Genomic DNA, 21533 nt, shown 5'->3' on the forward strand with positions numbered 1-21533 from the left:
TGAAAAGGAAAATGTATGTATCATGGTCAATGTGGTTTATGGCGTGAAAAATAAAAAATTTTAAAAAAAAACAATGTCATCACACAATGAAAATAAACAAGAAAATTGTGTCATCTACTTTTACACACTTGATCAGGTCATTTCATCTTCTCATTCTATCATTTTAGGTGGTGGAGGTCCACGGTAGGCCCTCTCTTTGTGTTCCATGTATGGTTCCCAAATTTGTTCAAAAAATGTGACTTTATTTTTTAAATTATATGTTATTTTTTCCAATGGAATACATTTATTCATTTCTATGTACCATTGCTGTACTCTCAGGCTGTCTTCTGATTTCCAGGTTGACATTATACATTTTTTTGCTACAGCTAAGGCTATCATAATAAATCTTTTTTGTGCTTCATCCAGTTTGAGGCCTAATTCTTTACTTCTTATATTACTTAGAAGAAAGATTTCTGGATTTTTTGCTCTGTTGCTTTTTGTGACTTTATTTAATACCTGATTTAGATCTTCCCAAAACTTTTTCACTTTCTCACATGCCCAAATTGCACATACTGTTGTTCCCGTTTCCTTCTTACAGTGAAAACATCTGTCTGATACTGTCGGGTCCCATTTATTTAACTTTTGGGGCATGGTGTTTTGCCTGTGTAACCAATTACATTATATCATGCGTAACCTTGTACTTATTATATTTTTCATAGTTCCAGAGCATAACTTTTCCCATATTTCATTTTTTATCTTTATGTTTAAATCTTTTTCCCAGTACAATTACATTTGAAGGACATTTGAACAGGTACATGGATATGGGACTAGGACAGGTAGGCACCTTAGTCAGCATGGACAAATTGGGCTAAAGAGTATATTATGGTGTAATGGCTCCATCAAAGTACACTGAAACACACACGAGACTTCCCAAGTCTCATTTCCAGTTCACAAAAGTGCTTAACTGGTCCCAAGGATTCATGTTGATCAAGTTTTTTTTCCCTCTTTCAAACATCCTTACCTGAGTGACCTGTTCAAAGAGATAGGGTCTGCAGCAGACTCTCCTTTTCATCTCCTCCAGTTCCTTGTTGTATTCCTTTTTCCTCTTGAGGTCTGCCTGTCTACAAATTAGGATAGCTGATTAAATAATGAAAGCAGGACTTGGCCATGAGAGTAGCTGACAGAGAAGTGATGGGGAGGCAATGCAGAACACACTTCCTCATCTTTGAAGTCATGTCGTAGGATCTTTAACATCTAACTGAACTGGGATAATGATCATGACCTGCATAATATACTCATCAGATCATCCATTTACATACATGTCAGACACACTAAATATTCTGATACTTTTTCTAGACAGTTAATATGTGGTCATCAAGAATCTTACAGACCTATATTTCTTAACTATTTCTTTGTAGGTCTCTGCGAGGCTTTGATGAGGATCCATTGCTTTAGCCCGGATTGATAATGTTTTGCTCATCTCTTGGACATTCATTTTGTATCTCTCCATCCATTTAACTTTCTCTGTTTCTTGCTTATCTCGTTCTTCTAGAGACTTTCTATGGGAGAAAAATCAAAATCTTATTCTCCAAAACCAGTATCAACATATTACTGATTTGTGGACACAATGAAATAACCACACAAGGCGTTTCTTCAGTGAATCATTCGGATTTACTGCTCAGAATGCGTGCAACCTTTTAAAAACCCGAATCTTGCACTCGACATGTATTGGTGTCATCACGCCTTCTGGGAGTTGTAGTGCCACCATAAGTGCCGCTACATGACCCCCTGTTGGAACCAGCAGAAAGGCTTCTCTGTCTTTTAGGTGGTCGACCTCTGTGACAGACTGTTGGCTGCTGCAGTGGGAAAGATTTGTCTACATAAGCTGGCTTAAGCCTGCCAATAGTGAAAGACTGTGGGTTCCTTCCACAGTCTTCCAGGTATTGTCTGAGTATATTATAAGGTCCTTCATAAGGCATCTGGAAAGGTTGACCAACTGTTCCCCTACGGATGAAGACACAATCGCAGTTTTTTTTTAGGTCCTCGGGCACGAAGGAATAGTGTTCTCCATACGAAGATGGTAGCATAGGGGTAAATTTTCCTACAGTCTCCCTTAGCCTGGTCAACACTTCTTTAGGATCATTGTTGGAGTTGGAATGGTAAGGAATGAACTCGCCCTGGACCACCAACGATGCACCGTACACTAGCTTGGCAGATGAAGCTTGGAGATCCTCCTTTGGAGTTGTTCTAATGCCCAGTAATACCCACGGCAGCTCATCATCCCAGTTTGGACCGTCGAACCGAGCCATCAAGGCCAATTTGAGATGTCGATGAAATCTTTCCACCATTCTATTAGCCTGAGGATGATAGGAATTTGTATGATATACTGTTGTACCAAGTAAGCGAGACAAGGCCGTCATGTTGTGGAAGTAAATTGTGGTCCTCTATCCGAAGAAATATGCACCAGTAAACCAAAATGAGACAACCAGAAACTGAGAAATGCCCGGGCACAAGTGCCTGTAGGAGCATCTACCATAGGCACGGCCTCGGGCCTTCCAGTAAACCAGTCTATTACTGTAAAAAGGTAACTGTAACCTCTTGAAACAGGAAGTGGACCAACAATGTCCATGTGGACATGAGCAAAATGATGAGTAATTGCTGGGAAGGACTGCAGTGGTGCCTTAGTAGGTCGCTGAACTTTTGCTCTCTGACAGGAAATGCATGACCTTGCCATTTGTGTGACGTCTTTTTTAAGACCATGCCACATGAACCTGTCAGAAACCATACAAAAGGTCAATCTAACTGATGGATAGAAGAGACCATGGACAGAGTCGAATACTCAACATTTCCATGATGACGGAACTACTGGCCGTGAGTGTCCCGTTGATATATCACAGAGGAGTAGTTTGCCATGAAGTTCAAACTGGACATCCTTCAATTACAGGTTCTTGATTGCAGTCTGATAAGCCATGTTCTTGGGCTGCGGCCAAAGTTGCATAGTACCTTGATCTATGGAAGAAACCTTGAGTGGAACAGAATAGGACAATGTATCAGCTACTACATTGTCTTTTCCAGAAATATGTACTATTTTTGAGGAAAATTCTGAAATGAATGATAATTGCCGTTGCTGTCGCGCTGACTAGGGCTCTGCAACCTTGGAAAATGCAAATGTTAAGAGCTTGTGGTTGGCATACATAGTAAATTCTCTGCCCTCCAAAAAAATAACAAAAATGTCAAATAGACAGGTAAATGTCCAAAAGCTCCTTATCAAAAGCACTGTATTTCTTTTCTGCTTCACGAAGATGGCGGTTGAAGAATGCTAATGGCTTCCATTGTCTATTGACATACTGATGAAGTGCACCTCCTACTGCCTTATTGGAAACATTTGTGGAAAGGGTGGTAGATGCATTTAAAACTGGGGAGCTGAGCAATAGTGGCGTGAGTCAGCAATTCTTTTGTCTTCAAGAAAGCATTGTTTACCTCTTTAGTCCAATGGATAGTTTTTGCTTCACTGGACAGTAAATCAAAGAGAGGCTTCATGATCTGAGCTGCTCCCAGAAGAAACAGATGATAAATATTTACCATTCCTAAGAATTTATGTAGGCTTTTAACCATAGCAGGTTTTGAGTATTTGGTAAAGTCCTCAATTTTGGATGGTAACGGGGTCACACCCTCCGGAGTAATTCTATACCCCCAAAATATCAATTGTTTCTTTATCTGGATTAATTGTCAGTCCAATGACCTCACTCAGAGGTCATTGAGAGGTTTGTTTACCTAAAACAACAGATGGAGCAGAAGACTAACTCCTATTGTTTGCTGGAGAAGGTCGGGGGTTGTAAGTGAGAGAGAGAAGGACATGTGGCGGGCAGTTTGAATCTCAGATAGAGAGACAGAAGGGAGTATTTGACTGTGTGTGACAGAAAGCTGTAACATGCCAGATTGGCGGATGGCTGGAAGTGCTATCTGTCTGATGTTTCTCTTGGAATAAGGGGAACAGAAAGGAACTCTGTGCTAGCCTGAAAGAAAGAGTTTATCATCTGGAGATCCCTGATGGGGCAAGTTTCATCAGCAAGACATTGAGGTGACTAATTGAGGTGTCGCAGTTGTGGAAATCCTGGAATAATACATATCTCTCTGCAAACCTATAAGAATCTTCCTGAGCAGTAACCAATTACCTTTTGAGCACTAAAGGCTGGTGAATTTTATACATGTTAAATTCTGTGCACAGTGTGAGAATTGCCTGCAACCAGAGAACTTTGAAGAATGAGAAGTGAGATTGAACTGTGAACCAAAGAACTTTTCTTAAATTTAAACACACATTACATACACGTGCACTTAGATTAGAAGGGGGTTAAGTTAGGTTAGTTAAGCCAATAATGATAAGTTAAAGTGTGATTCTGTTTTCATGTTTAAAGATAATTAAAAGCAACTTTTGTTTAAGTAACTACTTGTCGTGGTGAATATCTATGGCTGCTGGGTTTTGGTGTCCTTTGCACTCGTAACATTTTATGGGGGTTCGTCCTTTCAAGTTAATATTTTCCTTCCAAATGACCTCCTTAGTTGCCTTCTGTATGCTTTTAAAAGCTTCCCAGTCCTGCCTCTTCCCACTAATTTTTGCTTCCTTGAATGCCCTTTCTTTTGGTTTTACTTTGGCTTTGATTTCTATTTTCAGTCATTCAAATATTTCTTATTTTTTGGAATATTCCTGCCCTGCACCTTCCTTATTTCTGGTGTCCTCCCTGCTCGTGTGCCTTTCCAATCAACTTTGTCCAGTTCCTCGCTTATACCTCTGTATTTCATTGATATACTAACACCTTGGATTTTATTTTCTTCCTCTCAAACTGCAATGAAAATTCTATCACATTATAATCACTGCCTTTTAAGGGTTCCCTTACCTTCAGCTCCCTCATCAATTCTGATTCATTACACAATACCCAATCCAGAAATGCCATTGCCCTGGTTGGCTCAGCCACAAGCTGTTCTAAGAAGTCATCCGATAAATTCCTTCTCTTGGAATCCAGTACCAACCTGATTTCCCAATCAACCTGCATGTTAAAAATACCCCATGTCTATTGTAGTATTGCCTTTTTGCACATCTTGATCTCCCACAGTAGTTTGCACACCACATCCTGGCTCCTGTTAAGAGGCCTGTATATAACTCTCATTATGGTCTTTTCACCTTTTCAGCTTCATAATTCTATCTACAGAGATTCTATGTCTTCTGATCCAATGTCTTCTCTCTCCAAAGATTTAATTTAATTGTTAACCAGCAGAACCACCCCACCCCCGCTGCCTACTTTCCTGCCCTTACGATACATTGTGTATCCACAGATAGTTAGTTTCCAGCTGCGGTCTTCTTTCAGCCACGACTCAGTGATGGCCACAGCATCATACCTGCCATCCCGCTGCTCGAGTAGATGATCGACCTTATTTGTTATACTGCGGGCATTTAAATACAAGTCCATCAGTGCTGTTTTCATCACCCGTTTCAATTTTGTTTCCACCGTACACCGTTAAATCCTTGATCTTACACTTGCAATTTTGCCCTCTTTACTGCCTATCCTTTCTTCACAATCTTGCTTCCCAGTGTATCTACTTGTGCATATTCTGCCCTATGCATTCCCATCATCCCCCTGACAAACTAGTTTAAAACCTCCCGAACAGCTCTAGCAAACCTGTCCACCAAGATATTAGTCCCTATCCCATTCAGGTGCAACCTGTCCTTTTGTATAGGTCATACCTTCCCCAGAAGAGATCCCATGATTCAGGAATCATTGGATGAAGGAGCCAAATGCACATTTTCTGATGTCACAAAACTTGATGGATCAAGATGTGAAGAGAAGGCAAAGCAGCTTCAAGGCAAGTTTAGATAAGGTGATGCAATACAATGAAGATAAATGGAAAATTATACACTAGAAGGGGAAACTTCTATGATTGATGGAAAATGTTGACTAGAACTGGGTGTCCTTGTACATCAATTACTTAAAGAAAACATTGAGGTGGAAAAATCTGTTAAGATAGCAAGCTGGCTTTCATTCTAAAATGTTTTGAGTGCAGGAGCCAAGAGGTCTTGTTACAAATCAAGATTCCTTTATTGTCATGTAATAAAACAAGTGTAATATTACACAAAATTTCTTTATTCTGCTGAAAGGCAAAGAGTCACCATCAGCAGAAATGATCAGGCACCTTACAGTCAGAAAGAGAGGCAAAAGGGAGTCCTCCCAGGGTCACCATGTCTGTAGATTTACTTCCAGTGCTCCTAGAGCCACAGACTCCAATTCTAACCAACGGCAACCTGAGCTCTAGATCTGAACTTCTAACACAATTATGAAGCCTTTAACGCCCTAGGCACCCTCTCGCAGCTTGGTTCCAATACCCGATTAAACTTCAATTTCAAGCCAGTCTCCAGTGGCCTGCAGCCTGGTATGAGCCCTTTGACTGAGTCACCCACAGTCTACATGGGTTCCTTGCCTCAAGTCACCAACAGTCTACCGCCTCCGTGCTTTTTAGTTGCAGAACCCCTCAAAGGTCTGCCGCCGCAGAGCTTTAAATGAGACTGTGCCAAGAACAGTGTATTCAGTTTTGATCCCTTAACTAAGAAAGGATATAATTAACATTAGGAGAGTGCAATTCTACCTAAAATGGATGAGGGGGGGGTGGGGGGGGGTGGCTTGGGAGGGGGGGGGGGGGAGAAAAAGTCACTGTATATGTGTGAAAAAGAAAAAGTGTATATCATGGCTAATGTGATTTATGGTGTGAAAAATAAAAAATTTAAAAAAATTAAAAAAAAGGAGAGTGCAATTCACCAACTGATTGCAGGAATGTCAAACAAGTAGAGATTTAGAAGAATGAAACCAAAAATTCAGAAAGAACAATTTTTTTCTATTTGAAACGCTACAGAATCAAGGCCAAGTTTGCTCAATCTCCATTTACGGAAAAAAAAACCACGAATGCTATTAATTAATCCGGTTAATCTTGATTGCGCCTCTTTTATCCCAAGTATATCCTTACACCAGGAGATAGTACAAGTGCAAAATATTTTCAAATATGTTCTCAACAGGGAGGTGTACAATTGCAGCAAGGTATCTTTATTCTTTTTTTTTAATTTTTTATTTTTTACACCATAAACCACATTGACCAAGATACATACATTTTCCTTTTCAAATATATACAGTGTCATTTTCTTCCCCCCTCCCTCCTCCCATCCCACCCTCCCTACCTTCCCCCCATTCATTTAAAGTACAAAATCTAAGATACATTAAACAATGTTGTCATTCAATAAAAATAAACAAGAAATTCCACTGAGTCAATTCTTTTCATTTCCTTCTCCTTTCGTTATTTTAGGTGGTAGATGTCCCGGGTAGGTTTTCTCTATTGTGTTTCATGTATGGCTCCCATATTTGTTCAAATATTGTAATATTATTTCTTAAATTATATGTTATTTTTTCTAATGGAATACATTTATTCATTTCTATATACCATTGTAGTATTCTCAAATTATCTTCTAATTTCCAGGTTGACATAATACATTTTTTTGCTACGGCTAGAGCTATCTTAACAAATCTTTTTTGTGCACCATCCAAATCAAGTCCAAATTCTTTGTTTTTTATGTTACTTAGGAGGAAGATCTCTGGGTTTTTTGGTATATTGTTTTCTGTAATTTTATTTAATATCTGGTTTAGATCTTCCCAAAATTTTTCTACTTTCTCACGTCCAGATTGCATGAATTGTTGTTCCCATTTCTTTTTTACAACGAAAACATCTGTCAGATACTGTTGGGTCCCATTTATTTAACTTTTGAGGTGTAATGTATAGCCTGTGTATCCAGTTATATTGTATCATACGTAACCTCGTGTTTATTGTATTTCTCATAGTTCCAGAGCATAACTTCTCCCATGTTTCCTTCTTTATCTTTATATTTAAATCTTGTTCCCATTTTTGTTTAGTTTTACCATTTGTTTCCTCATTCTCCTTTTCTTGCAGTTTAATATACATATTTGTTATAAATTTTTTGATTATCATTGTATCTGTAATCACATATTCAAAATTACTTCCCTCTGGTAACCTCAGACTGCTTCATAATTTGTCCTTCAAGTAGGATCTCAGTTGGTAATATGCCAACACTGTATCTTGAGTTATATTATATTTATCCTTCATTTATTCAAAGGATAATAATCTATTTCCTGAAAAACAATTTTCTATTCTTTTGATCCCTTTTTTCTCCCATTCTCTAAAGGAAAGGTTATCTATTGTAAAAGGGATTAACTGATTTTGCGTCAGTATTAGTTTTGGTAATTGGTAATTTGTTTTATTCCTTTCTACATGAATCTTCTTCCAAATATTGAGCAGATGATGTAATACTGGAGAACTCCTACGTTGTACCAATTTTTCATCCCATTTATATAATATATATTCAGGTATCTTCTCCCCTATTTTATCTAGTTCTAATCTAGTCCAATCTGGCTTTTCCCTTGTTTGATAAAAATCTGATAGGTATCTTAATTGTGCGGCTCTATAATAATTTTTAGAGTTTGGCAGTTGTAAGCCTCCTTGTTTATACCATTCTGTTAATTTATCTAGTGCTATCCGCGGTTTCCCCCCTTTCCATAAAAATTTCCTTATTATTTTCTTTAACTCCTTGAAAAATTTCTCTGTCAAGTGTATTGGCAATGCCTGAAATAGGTATTGTATCCTTGGGAAAATGTTCATTTTAATACAGTTTATCCTTCCTATTAGTGTTAGTGGTAAATCTTTCCAATGCTCTAAATCATCCTGTAATTTTTTCATTAGTGGATAATAATTGAGTTTATACAGATGGCCGAGGTTTTTATTTATTTGTATACCTAGGTATCTTATTGCTTGCATTTGCCATCTGAATGGTGATTCCTTCTTAAATTTTGAGAAAACCGCATTATTCATTGGCATTGCTTCACTTTTATTTGCGTTAATCTTATAACCCGACACTTCTCCATATTCCTTCAATTTCTTATATAATTCTTTTATTGATAATTCTGGTTCTGTTAAGTATACTATAACATCATCTGCAAATAAACTGATTTTATATTCCTTGTCTTTTATTTTTATCCCTTTTATTTTATTTTCTGTTCTTATCAATTCTGCTAGTGGTTCTATAGCTAACGCGAACAATAAAGGTGATAGTGGGCATCCCTGCTGTGTTGACCTGCTTAAGTTAAATTGCTTTGATACATGTCCATTTACTGTCACTTTCGCTAATGTCCCCTTATATAATGCTTTAATCCAATTAATATACTTCTCTGGTAAACTGAATTTTTGCAATACTTTGAATAAATAATTCCATTCTACTCTGTCAAAGGCCTTCTCTGCGTCTAAAGCAACTGCTACTGTTGGCTCTTTACTCCCTTCTACTGCATGAATTAAGTTAATAAATTTACAAATATTGTCTGTTGTGCGTCTTTTTTTAATAAATCCAGTTTGGTCTAGATTTACCATTTTAGGTACATAATCTGCTAATCTGTTTGCTAATAGTTTAGCTATTATCTTATAATCTGTGTTAAGTAATGATATTGGTCTATATGACGCTGGTGCGAGTGGATCTTTCCCTTGCTTTGGTATTACTGTAATTATTGCTGTTTTACATGAATCTGGTAAGCTTTGTGTTTTGTCAATCTGGTTGATTACTTCCAGGAGGGGAGGAATTAATAAATCTTTAAATGTTTTATAGAATTCTATTGGGAATCCATCCTCTCCTGGTGTTTTATTATTAGGTAGTTTTTTTATTATCTCTTCTATTTCTACTATTTCAAATGGTTGTTAATTTATTTTGTTCCTCTACTTGTAATTTTGGTAGTTCAATTTTAGTTAAAAATTCATCTATTTTGCCTTCTTTCCCTTCGTTTTCAGTTTGGTATAATTGTTCATAGAATTCTCTAAAGTTTTCATTAATCTCCGTTGGATTATATGTGATTTGTTTGTCTTTTTTCCTTGATGCCAATACCATTTTTTTAGCTTGTTCTGTCTTAAACTGCCATGATAGAATTTTGTGCGTTTTTTCCCCTAGTTCATAATATTTCTGTTTTGTCTTCATTATGTTCTTCTCCACCTTATATGTTTGTAGTGTTTCATATTTTTTTATCTGCAAATTCTCTTCTTTTAGTTGTGTCTTCCTTCATTGCTAATTCTTTTTCTATATTTACTATTTCCCTTTCCAACTGCTCTGTTTCCTGATTGTAGTCCATCTTCATCTTGGTTACATAACTTATTATTTGCCCTCTGATGAACGCTTTCATTGCGTGCCATAGTATAAACTTATCTTTCACTGATTCTGTATTAATTTCAAAATACATTTTAATTTGTCTTTCAATTAATTCCCTAAAATCCTGCCTTTTAAGTAGCATGGAGTTTAATCTCCATCTATACATTCTTGGAGGGATGTCCTCTAACTCTATTGTCAATATCAAGGATGAATGGTCCAATAATATTCTAGCTTTATATTCTGTTTTTCTTACTCTATCTTGCATACGAGCTGATAACAGTAATAGGTCTATTCTATGTCTACCCGAATAATATGAATATTCCTTTTCCTTTGGGTGTTGTTTCCTCCATATATCCAAAAGTTGCATTTCTTCCATCGATTTAATTATAAATTTGGTTACTTTGTTCTTTCTGTTAATTTTTTTCCCAGTTTTATCCATATTTGAATCCAGATTAAGGTTGAAATCCCCTCCTATTAATATGTTCCCTTGCGTGTCTGCTATCTTCAAAAAAATATCTTGCATAAATTTTTGATCTTCTTCGTTAGGTGAATATACATTGAGTAAATTCCAAAACTCCGAATATATCTGACATTTTATCATTACATATCTCCCTGCTGGATCTATTATTTCCTCTTCTATTTTAATTGGTACATTTTTTCTGATTAATATAGCTACTCCTCTTGCTTTTGAATTATATGACGCTGCTGTTACATGTCCTACCCAATCTCTCTTTAATTTTTTATGTTCCATTTCAGTTAAATGTGTTTCTTGCACGAATGCTATATCAATTTTTTCTTTTTTCAGTAAATTTAGCAGTTTCTTCCTTTTGATTTGGTTATGTATTCCGTTAATATTTAACGTCATATAGTTCAACGTAGCCATTTCATACTTTGTTTATCTTCCCATTCCGTTTCCTCATCATCACCTTTCCTTCTTATCCATTTCTGCTTTCTTGTTTTGAACACTTTATAAGACAACATTTCTAAAACATCAAACATTTTCCTTATTCTCCTATTTAAAACTTCTTTAACCCCATTCTCCCCTCCCCCTCCTGAGTTGCCCTTTATCCCTTGTCGGGCAACCACATCTCCCCTCTCCATTTGGATTTGCGAATTCACTCGCAAACGTCAACTGATTTTGCAGTGACTGTAACTCCTCCCCACCCAGCCCCCCCGGAAAAGATTTCAATTTTCATATATAACAAAGGTCACTCTTTTAATTCCCTCCTTATTTCCTCTATTCCCTTTCATTCCCTTATTAATTCTTATCTATACTCTATATATTTTCCTCTAAATACGGATACACTCATGTACACACATATATACATACACATCTATATATACCCATATACACACATACATATAGTTCGTGGTCATTTTTACTCTCATTACATGTCTTCATCTCTCTGCTTGTTTTGTAGTTGCTCTGCAAATTTTCGTGCTTCCTCTGGATCCGAGAATAGTCTGTTTTGTTACCCTGGAATAACTATTTTAAGTACCGCTGGGTACTTTAACATAAATTTATATTCTTTTTTCCATAGGATCGTTTTTGCTGTATTGAACTCCTTCCTCTTCTTCAGGAGTTCAAAACTTATGTCTGGATAGAAGTAAATTTTTTGACCTTTGTATTCCAGTGGCTTTTTGTCTTCTCTTACTTTCTTCATTGCTTTCTCCAATATATTTTCTCTTGTTGTATATCTTAAGAATTTTACTAAAATAGATCTTGGTTTTTGCTGCGGTTGTGGTTTCGGGGCTAGTGTTCTATGTGCCCTCTCTATTTCCATTTCTTCCTGTAATTCTGGTCTTCCTAGGACCCTGGGGATCCAATATTTTATAAATTCTCTCATATTCTTGCCTTCTTCATCTTCCTTAAGGCCCACTATCTTTATATTATTTCTTCTATTATAGTTTTCTATTATATCTATCTTCTGAGCTAACAGCTCATGTGCCTCTTTAACTTTTTTATTACATTCTTCTAATTTCTCTTTTAAGTCCTCTACTTCCATTTCTACAATTGTTTCTCGTTCTTCCATATTTTCCACTCTTTTTCCTATCTCTGACATGGCCATTTCTATTTTATTCATTTTTTCTTCTGCACTCTTTATTCTTCTTTTTATCTCATTAAATTCTTGTAATTGCCATTCTTTCACTGATTCCATATATTCTTTAAAAAAAAAATATATCCATTGTCCTGCCTTTCCCTTCTTCTTCCATTTCTCTATGCCATTGTCCTGCCTTTCCCTTCTTCTTACATTTCTCTATGTTCTTCTTCTTCCTCTGGGTTGGCCATCTGTTGTTTCCTTGTTTTCTTTTTGCTCTCTTCTTTCTTGTTCTCGTTATTTTCTATGTTCTCTTCCTGTTGCTGTGTTGCAGCTGTCACTCTCAGTTGTGGAGATCGACTCTGCAGCTGCTCCCCCCTCCCATCAGTATGTTTCTTTTCATGCGCATCGCGCACTTTTACTTGGCTCCGCGAGCCATTTTTGTAGTCCCGAGCTCGGGACTTCCACCGACCTTAGGGAGCGGGCTTCTCTCTCCGCGGCGGGCCTCCTCGGACAGGTAAGGCCTTCACCTTCTTCTTCCGACGTTCTTTCATCTTCTCTTCTTCTCGTTGCTTTCGACTTTTCTCTCTTTGCTGCCATTTTCTTCTCACCTTTACTTTTACTTTGTTTTAATTTTTATTCTTGTACCTTTGTGTTTTGTGCGTTTTTTTTCAACTTTTCCGGAAAGGGCTGGAATTCCCTGACCGGCCACTACTCCATCACGTGACTCCCCAAGCGGTATCTTTATTCTTGATTCAAAATCATTTTTCACTAAATGCTTACAAACTGTTTGCTTCCAAACTTATTGCTGTGCCTACATAAACACGTCACTGCAATTAATAAGAATGACACAAGTTTGTCTGAATATTTTTCATCGCTCACTATTTAAAAAAATAACTCCACTTTGTTAATCATTGGGAACATGTTTTGTTCATGACTCAAAGGATTAAATGGGAGTTGAGAACATTTTTTTCCCCCACCCACACAAAGAGTAAAGAGATATGAAACCCTGTGAGAGGAGCAGGAATCCTTTACCATGTTTAAAAACGATTCTAATTCAAGTACTGATCATACATTATGCACAAGACTGACAGTTTGGCCGTGAAAGTTACACAAACATCTTTGATTTTGGCTGGCATGGATATAATGTCAGCCAAATGGCTCCTGTGCCTTTATTTTTCATGGTTAATCGCTCTGACGAATGGTGCTAATTTAAGTTGCCTACGATGCCAGTGCAGAGTTGTAGGTTTTTAATCCAAGTGTATGTTGGCTGTTCCAAGTGTAAATTTTGACCAGCCAATGTACGCAATTGTAAGCTGTTGATGGCTCACTCGCCAGTCTAAGCTCTTGAATATTTCCTGAGTGTTAATTGTATTTGGCTGCTACAAAACCAATTTGTTTGTAGATATTATAGCTGACCACAAATTGTTGTTAGCCATTATTGCATTGTTACTACTGAATGCTACAAGTTGTGCTCGATATCCAGATGTTGGATGCCCTGCAAGTTCATTGGTATTGAACCTGTTACCTACAAGTATTGTATTTTGCAACTTAAAAGTATAGATTATTATCTGCTTCTACAATAATATCAAATGCCAGACTATTGGTGTTTATTGCTATCTTGGTCATAGGCCAGACCCTGCTCCCGTCACCCCTTTCTACCATGCAGACCTTCCACCTTTCCTTTCTGCCTCCCATGTAATTTTGCCTCTCCATAGAACTGCTTGCTCTCCTGAGAAATCTGCCATCATCACCTTCTTTAAAAAAAACCTGATAATTAATCTTCTGTTGTTTCAAATTACTACCTGCTCTCCTCTAATACAAATCCTAATTGCAATAGATCATGGAAATCTTTAACAGAAGCAGAATGTGAAGAACACACCAGCATATTATACTCGTCTTTGATCTTGCTTCCTTTTTCCAATCTCCTTGATGAGCCAGTTTCTCCTATTCAGTTTCTTCATTTGTTCCCCTTCCTATCAGACCAGTTAAATCCCCTGATCAACAACATAAATTATACCTGTAACTGCATGCATGATAAAGACTTGTCAACGTGGTCAGACAATCATCTTTCCTTGATTGGTTGCTGTTAGAATTCATCTGGCTTGGTTCTATTCCTACCTACCCAGTCATAAAAGGCTAATTTTCCTAAACCTATGCTGTTTTCCATGTTTGATTCTTACATCGGTTTTGCACAGTTTCTCAAGGAACATCTCGCATTTATACTGTTGATGCACAATTCTACAAGAACTCCCATTTCCTTTTCCATCCTTCAACTGCTTCAGACTGATCACCCTACTGAAATGAGTGATAAATATTGAACTGGATTTGTATGTAAACAAGTCTTTGAAGGAACTAGGCAGAGGTTATCAAAAGAATCTGGGTTCCTTATTATCAAGAGAAGAATTTATCTGAATCTGCGAGACTTCATTTGGATAACCGTGGATAGTTTCTGGGGACCATGGATGTCAAAGCCTATAGAGAGTGCAGGAAAGATTTACTTGAAAAACACATGACATGAAAATCTAAAATAATCAAGTTGTCCTGGGTTAGAATAGAAATTAAAGTTTTTTGGAGGTGCTGAACTTACAGGCCTTTGAGTGATAAATAAGAAAAAAAAAATCTGTTTGCCAAGATAGCAAGGGCAACAAACAGGCTCATTAATCGGCAAAAAAATATTCAGAAGTAATAAGAAAAAGCCATTTGTACACCCAGTTCCTCAGTCTGTAATTAAGATAGAACAGGAAGCAAGAACTTTCTGAAGGGATTTAGACAAAGGTGGTCATTTTCAGGCAGGGCTAATTTGAGATTTTTTTTGTCATGTGATAGTATAGAACATGTAATATGACACAAAATTGTCTTCTGCCTTAAGGCAAAGTCCACACCTGCAGTAGCACTGCCATTACATTACCCCTCCATTCATCTTCATCCGCGAAGCCAAGCCAAAGAAAGAACAGCAGCTCTGGCAGAGTCACTTTTCTTTATATATTGGGAAAGAACAGGGGAGCAGGAATAACTATCAATTTTGTGGAAAACTTTTATGAGGCAGAATGCTTGCTGTATCATTCTACAGATTCAGTAGGGCAACCCAATGAGAAGTAAACCACTGAAGTCCAATGAGATGCTGGTCCTTCAACCCATACTTAGCACAAGCAAAAATATTATGAACTTAATTACTGAACTACAGGTGACATCAGATAAGATCAGAAACAGACTCAATTATACATTGTGTGGTCATTTATTTTCAATTAACTGAAAAGAAACATCAAGTGCATTGACCATGATTATTTATGCTCAACTTCCAATTTATTTTTACCTGACAGCTGTCTGCCTTTTTCTTGCAGCATTTGTTGTAGAGATGGGAAGTGTATGAGAAGATAGTGAACGAATATCACTGAACGAATTACTTTTTATCAAGTGAGTCTTTGCCTTTTTATGAGAATCCTATAAATGTGCAAATAAAAAAGTTAGAATCTTGGTTCACATAAACTGTCAGTCTCACGAGACAGAAAAGACTGATTATTCACTAAAATATATTAGGAAGTTTTTTAAAAAAAGGCGGGATAGTTATAAGTGAAGCAGAAAACACATTGCCAGAAGAACCTCTGCAGGTCCAGCAGCATCATTGGGAGAAAAGAAACTGCCGACTGTGTCTCCATGGTTAAGAGAATGCCGTATACACGAGAGAGAGAGAGAGAGAATTTGAGTCAAAACTTCAACTTAAGTCACTGATTCCCAATAAGTGATGGTCCGATTTAATCTTGCTAATTCAGTCCGTTTTGGACAAATATTTGATGAATCATCGCTCATTTGAATTAAGTGATGTACATAGCACATCATGAATAGTTTCATGAAAAATTGAAATGATTTTAGTGATCAGAGTTTGAACAAACAGTAGAATAATGTCCACAAGGATTCTTCCCTCTCCTGACACTACTTTGGCAGAAGATGGATGAAATCCTGGAGGCACAATCAGAGCCTTACAATCGAGGAAAGTTCTATTAAAAAGGTCAACAATCTGTTGTCAGATTAGAGCCAATAAATTAAGAAATATACTGCATGGCTTCAAATTTGAGGCTCTAAACAGTTGTTGGAATCTGATACTAAAAGGAACTCAAAGGGTCAAGCAGCATCAGAAGGAGAAAAGGAATGGTCGTCATTTCAAGTTCTCAGCTCGAAATGTCCATTCTTTTTCTCCCACTGATGTTGTTTGACCTGCTGAGTTTCTCCAGCAGATTGTGTATTTGTTCCTAGCATGTGTAGAATTGCTGGAATTTTCAAAATATGACACATAAATATACATCTTCCAAACAGAAACACTACAAAGAAAATGCTTTGAAAAATGTACCTTTGATACCACTTTACATTTGGCTCTATTTTGATGTGATGGCAACTTTGAAGTTTGTAGTTCAAAGGGCACGCATTTTGTGGTCTCTTTTGTCTCTCTTCTTGCTTTCCTTTGAAATGCATTGTACAGTTTTGTAAAGTCAGGGATTCCTGGGTTTATCCTTGGCTTGAACTTTGGCTTTTCTTCCAGGAAGCCTAGCTTCTCCTGTCTTGTTCTCATAGAGCTCGTAGTGACCAACTTTTTGTTTGGTCTATACTCTACAGGTGCAGCAGCTTTTTTGAGCATGTCCTCAGCTCTAATCTGTCTCCGGATTTTTCTGTAGAATTCGTCTTCTTAAAGTGAAGGGGAAAAAAAACCAGAAAAATACTTGCCAATATCAGTAAATATATTTTAGACAAGGTTGGATAGACTTTTACATAGTGGGGGAATTAAGGGATATGGGGAAAAGACAGGTAGGTGGAATTGAGCCTATCAGATCAGTCATGATCTCATTGAATGGCGGAGCAGGCTCAATGGGCTGGATGACCCACTCCTGCTTCTATTTCTTAGTTCAATAAACTAGTAATATTGATATGTTATACCACAGCACCTGCAAAGAGCAAGCAATAGTTCAGGTCCAGCACTATCTTTTAAATGTCAGCTGTTGTACGACTTGCTCAGCAGAATTCTACAACATCTTGTCAGAAACAGTTGTCTGACTTTTATCACAATCTATTTTAAGCTTCATAAGAACATACCAAAGTGCTATTACACATGTTTGGCAGAGAACTACAAAACGGAATTATTTAATGTGTTGTTAGGTACGTTGATTTTTGCTTTCTGAAATACACGCAACTTGAGTATTGGTTTGTTATTTGAGATTTCTCACATTAGCAAGTCACCAAGTTTAATTGCATTGTACACTGATGCATACACTGACAAAACAAGGGCCAGGAAAAAAAAATACAATTTCTTGTCCTCAGAGCTCCAGCCAGCTCCTATTAGAGGTAATAGTCAGAAGCTGAATAGACACATGCCAGAGATCATGTTACTTTACCATCTGGAGAAAGTCTATGCCATATGCAATTCTATTTTCAAATCCTAAAATATAGGAACTCATTGTAAATACATATTGTAACTAGTTTGGTTTACCTTTGAGTTTCTCACTCACTGATGGATCTTTGACAGAAGGTGGAATTTTCTTTATTGGTTTAGCTGTCTTCTCCGGTTCTGGAACCATGGAATGCAGCTGTTCTTTCAACTGGTCTTTCCTCCTTTCTTCCTTTTTTGTGAAGCTGAATGGTTTCTGTGTGAACAACAGATACTCTTGCCGTTTCTCTATTTCCTTCTGCCTCTTTTTTTCATTCCGTTCATTAATTTCATCATAAAGTTGTAGATAAACATGACCGGGTACAGGAAGGGCTCGGAATTTCTTCTGGCATTCTGCCTCCTCCCTCTGCTGTTTATCTATCAGATGCATTTCCAATCCTTTAGTCAGTCTGGATCGGAGAACTGTTTTCCTTCGATTTTCCCGCATGGTCATGTTGAAAGGCTGAGGGACTGCCAAAAAAAAAAATTCATTAGGGAAGTGCAATCAACAACAAAAGGTACTATACAAGACACCATGAAAATTCTTTTTGATGAAGGTTCTGACCTGAAACATTGACATGCAAGACAAGCCGAGATTTTGGCACTTAGCATAGGTTCATTGGGTCTGACTGCCTACTGGGATTTGTAATCAACAGGCTATGAATGACTAGGGTGCAAATGCTTCCAATGGAAGCAGGGAAGGAAAGGGAGCATGGGATACTGCAAAGGAAAAACTGGGCCCAGAAGTCTTTTTCTATAAACTTTGCAGTTTGAAGCAATTCCCATCTCCCATGTGTAAATTGAATGAGAAGTATTGGAGAACTTATTAAAATAATAAATGAGATTAAGACATAATTATGAAATAAGTATTTTTTTTCCCATAAAGTCTTCGAAACATTTGCGCTTGGTTGGGGGGGGGGGGTAAATCTATTGAGACATCTCTACTTTTATTTTCCCCATTTGAAAATCTTTGCATTGGCTGGCAAATCAACTTGTGACATTTCACCTGTGATTTGTGAGGTCCAAGCTGCTATAGCACTATGTGTTCCGCTGGGCTTCTTCGGCTGCAAATGATCCTTTTTAATACTCCCTTCTGAATCTGTTGAACCAGAATAGGCATTTCTCTTCATTACAGTTCTGATAAAGAAATAAAAATAACTGACAGTAAGATAAAGAACGAATAGCAAGGCCTATTTGTCAGTGATATGATCCAAACACAATCAGAGTAGAACTCTCCCTTGGTCTCATCTAAAGCTTCCAGGGTTGGGCATATGCTATGATAACCCCAGAGTGAACTGAAAAATCCAATCTTCTTTGGCAACCTGCCAGAATAGAGGATAAATTGCTTCCGCTTTGGTTTCGTAGGCTAAGGTAACTGGAGGCTAACATGGGAACTGCAAAGTCTTCCACAGGCAGGGCAGAAGGTGCCTGATGAGATGGATGGTCCTTCCAATTATGAACGAATTCTCTGAACTCCCAGTGCACTGACTCAAAGTTCTCAATATCAGCTACTTCACTTTGAGTGGCAATACGTCATCCTTTGTTAGGATGATACATTCCCCAATGAAGCTTTGAGCACATCCATTCAAACTCTTCCTTACAACTCCATCAAGCCAGATTTGATCCTCCTATAGATACTGCATGACCCTCTAATTTCTCCAGCAATTTTGTGTGTTTCACTTCAACCTCAAACAATCTATAATGAAACCCTGCAGACTTTCCTGTTTACTCCAGATCTGATCCTCACCTCTGATGCAGTTTTTTGGAAAGATTGAATATTCTTCCTGAAACTATACGAGTTTCCCCCAAGTGCTCCAGTTTCTTCCTGCATCTAAAGGATAGATAGAAAAGCTCTGATAATCCTCTCCCTGGTGACTTGGAAATCCCATTGGCTCAGCATCTAGCTCACTGTGTGCTGTTTCCTGTGGTCTCTTTGACACATTGCGATCCTGGTACCCACATTCCTTCTGACACACTGGGAACCCAATTCCCATGCTCCTTTCAACCTCACTCAGACTTGGTACTGGGTTCCCTTTAAACTCATTGGGGCTCCAGTTCCCATACTCTCTTGAAACTCATCTGGTTCCATTTCTAAAGCTCACCAAGTGCTAGAGCATTCATAAGAATAACAGCTAAGAGTCCAGAAAATCTGCTGGTTTGGCACCACCATTGCCTTGAGTGATAGTTTAATGGATTTCACTGCACTGGCAAGTTAAATGGTTAATGTAAATGCGCCAGGTAAATTATCAAAGGAGAGTTGATGGGCATGCACAAGGGAAAAGGTTGTGGTCTTACAAAGAAGGGGACTGGGTTTTCCCTGCTGGGAGTCAGCATGGACTAAATGGCCTCCTGCACTGTAGTAAATAAGTTAAAAGTCTGTTCTCTTTCTGTGGCAGATCTCATCAAACTAGTCCTGCTTCTTCTTGGTAGAGATGCCAGTAGTCACACCACAGACACCAAATGTGGCAGACATAAAGGCAGTGCATAAATCATGGCCACTTTTCTGATCCCATTGGGTGGTAATTCACAGGTTGTCTATTAGGCACCATCTTAAGAGTTTAAGATCAGAGTAGAAGTCTCCCTTGGTCTCATCTAAAGCTTCCAGGGTTGGGCATATGCTATGATAACCCCAGAGTGAACTGAAAAATCATAAGGCACCTGCTCATTCTCGAGGGAGTTGGTGAGACAGGTTATTCTTAATGGAGAGGCTCACTCCATGAAGATGACACACTTCTTCCAGTTTTCCTCTCCAGAAGAAGGTCTTCTCACCACTTTGTTTTTCAAACTGGTCACTTCTCTCTTGCACGGTTATATTTATGTAAAACTATCTGAATTCACAGCTTTAAATAGAATGGCATTCGAGATTGCCATTGTTGAGCTGTCCATAAGATCTCTGACATTTCAGATTTTAACTTTATATTGTGGAATGAAAGTTGCCTAGGTTTTTAAGGTGGGTAGCTATTGCAGACAAATTATCCAAAGAGCTTCACAAGGCAAGGTTTTGATCCAGTATGGCTTCTATTGCTCATGCAGACATGATACACGTTTCGTATAATGATTATACTATAATCCAATTTGGAAATTTAACAGAATCTGAAATAATTTGCAATAGATACCTTGGACTATTTTGATATGTTAAAAGATGGTGTCAAAATTCAAGTTATCGAGGGGAGTCACGTGATGGAGTAGTGGCCGGACGGTGAACTCCAGCCCTCTCCAGAAAAGTCGGGAAAAACAAGAGAAAATACAAAGGCACAGAAATACAAGTTAAAGAAAAGTGAGTATAAAGGTGGAAAGAAGATGGAGACAAAAGGAGAAAAATCAAAATCAACGGAAAGAAGAGAGGAAGAGAAGACAACGGAGGAAAAAGGTGAAGGCCTTACCTGTCCGAAGAGGCCCGCTGTGGAGAGAAGACCCCACTACCTCAGGTCGGTAGAAAGAGAACTACAACAATGGCTCACAGAGCCGAGTAAAAGTGCGCAACCGCGCATGCGCGAGGAGTCGCGCATGCGCGGATGCGCATGAAAAAAAACACACCGACGGGAGGGGGGACCAGCTGGGGAGTCGATCTCCACAGCCGGCAACGACAGCTGCAGAACACCTGCAGCAAGAAGAGACCACAGAAGACAATGGAAACAAGAAAGAAGAGGAGGAAAGGGCAGCAAAGGAACAACAGATGGTCAACCTAGAGGAAGAGGAAGAGGAAGAATACAGGGAAATAGAAGAAGAAAAGAAAGGCAAGGTAAAGGAGGTACTTGCTCTTGTTAGAGGATACATGGAGTCATTTAAAGAATGGCAAACACAGGAATTCAATGATTTAAGAAGAAGAATAAACAACACAGAAAATAAAATAAATAAAATGGAT

At 38.0% G+C, this 21533-nt stretch overlaps 1 protein-coding gene across 1 annotated transcript in view; it reads right to left on the reverse strand.

Moving 5' to 3' along the window:
* The window catches only part of fam161b (FAM161 centrosomal protein B), a 57572-nt gene that overhangs the window by 15420 nt on the left and 20619 nt on the right, over positions 1-21533 (reverse strand). The window contains exons 4-9 of the mRNA XM_069915468.1: positions 18675-18805; positions 17732-18139; positions 16601-16932; positions 15569-15696; positions 1371-1538; positions 1001-1100 (exon numbers count right to left, since the gene is read on the reverse strand). Coding sequence (XP_069771569.1) covers positions 1001-1100; positions 1371-1538; positions 15569-15696; positions 16601-16932; positions 17732-18139; positions 18675-18805 — 1267 coding nt within the window. The remainder of the gene's footprint in view (positions 1-1000; positions 1101-1370; positions 1539-15568; positions 15697-16600; positions 16933-17731; positions 18140-18674; positions 18806-21533) is intronic.

The sequence above is a fragment of the Narcine bancroftii genome, chromosome 2 (assembly GCF_036971445.1).
Source record: "Narcine bancroftii isolate sNarBan1 chromosome 2, sNarBan1.hap1, whole genome shotgun sequence".
Lineage (NCBI taxonomy): Eukaryota > Metazoa > Chordata > Chondrichthyes > Torpediniformes > Narcinidae > Narcine > Narcine bancroftii.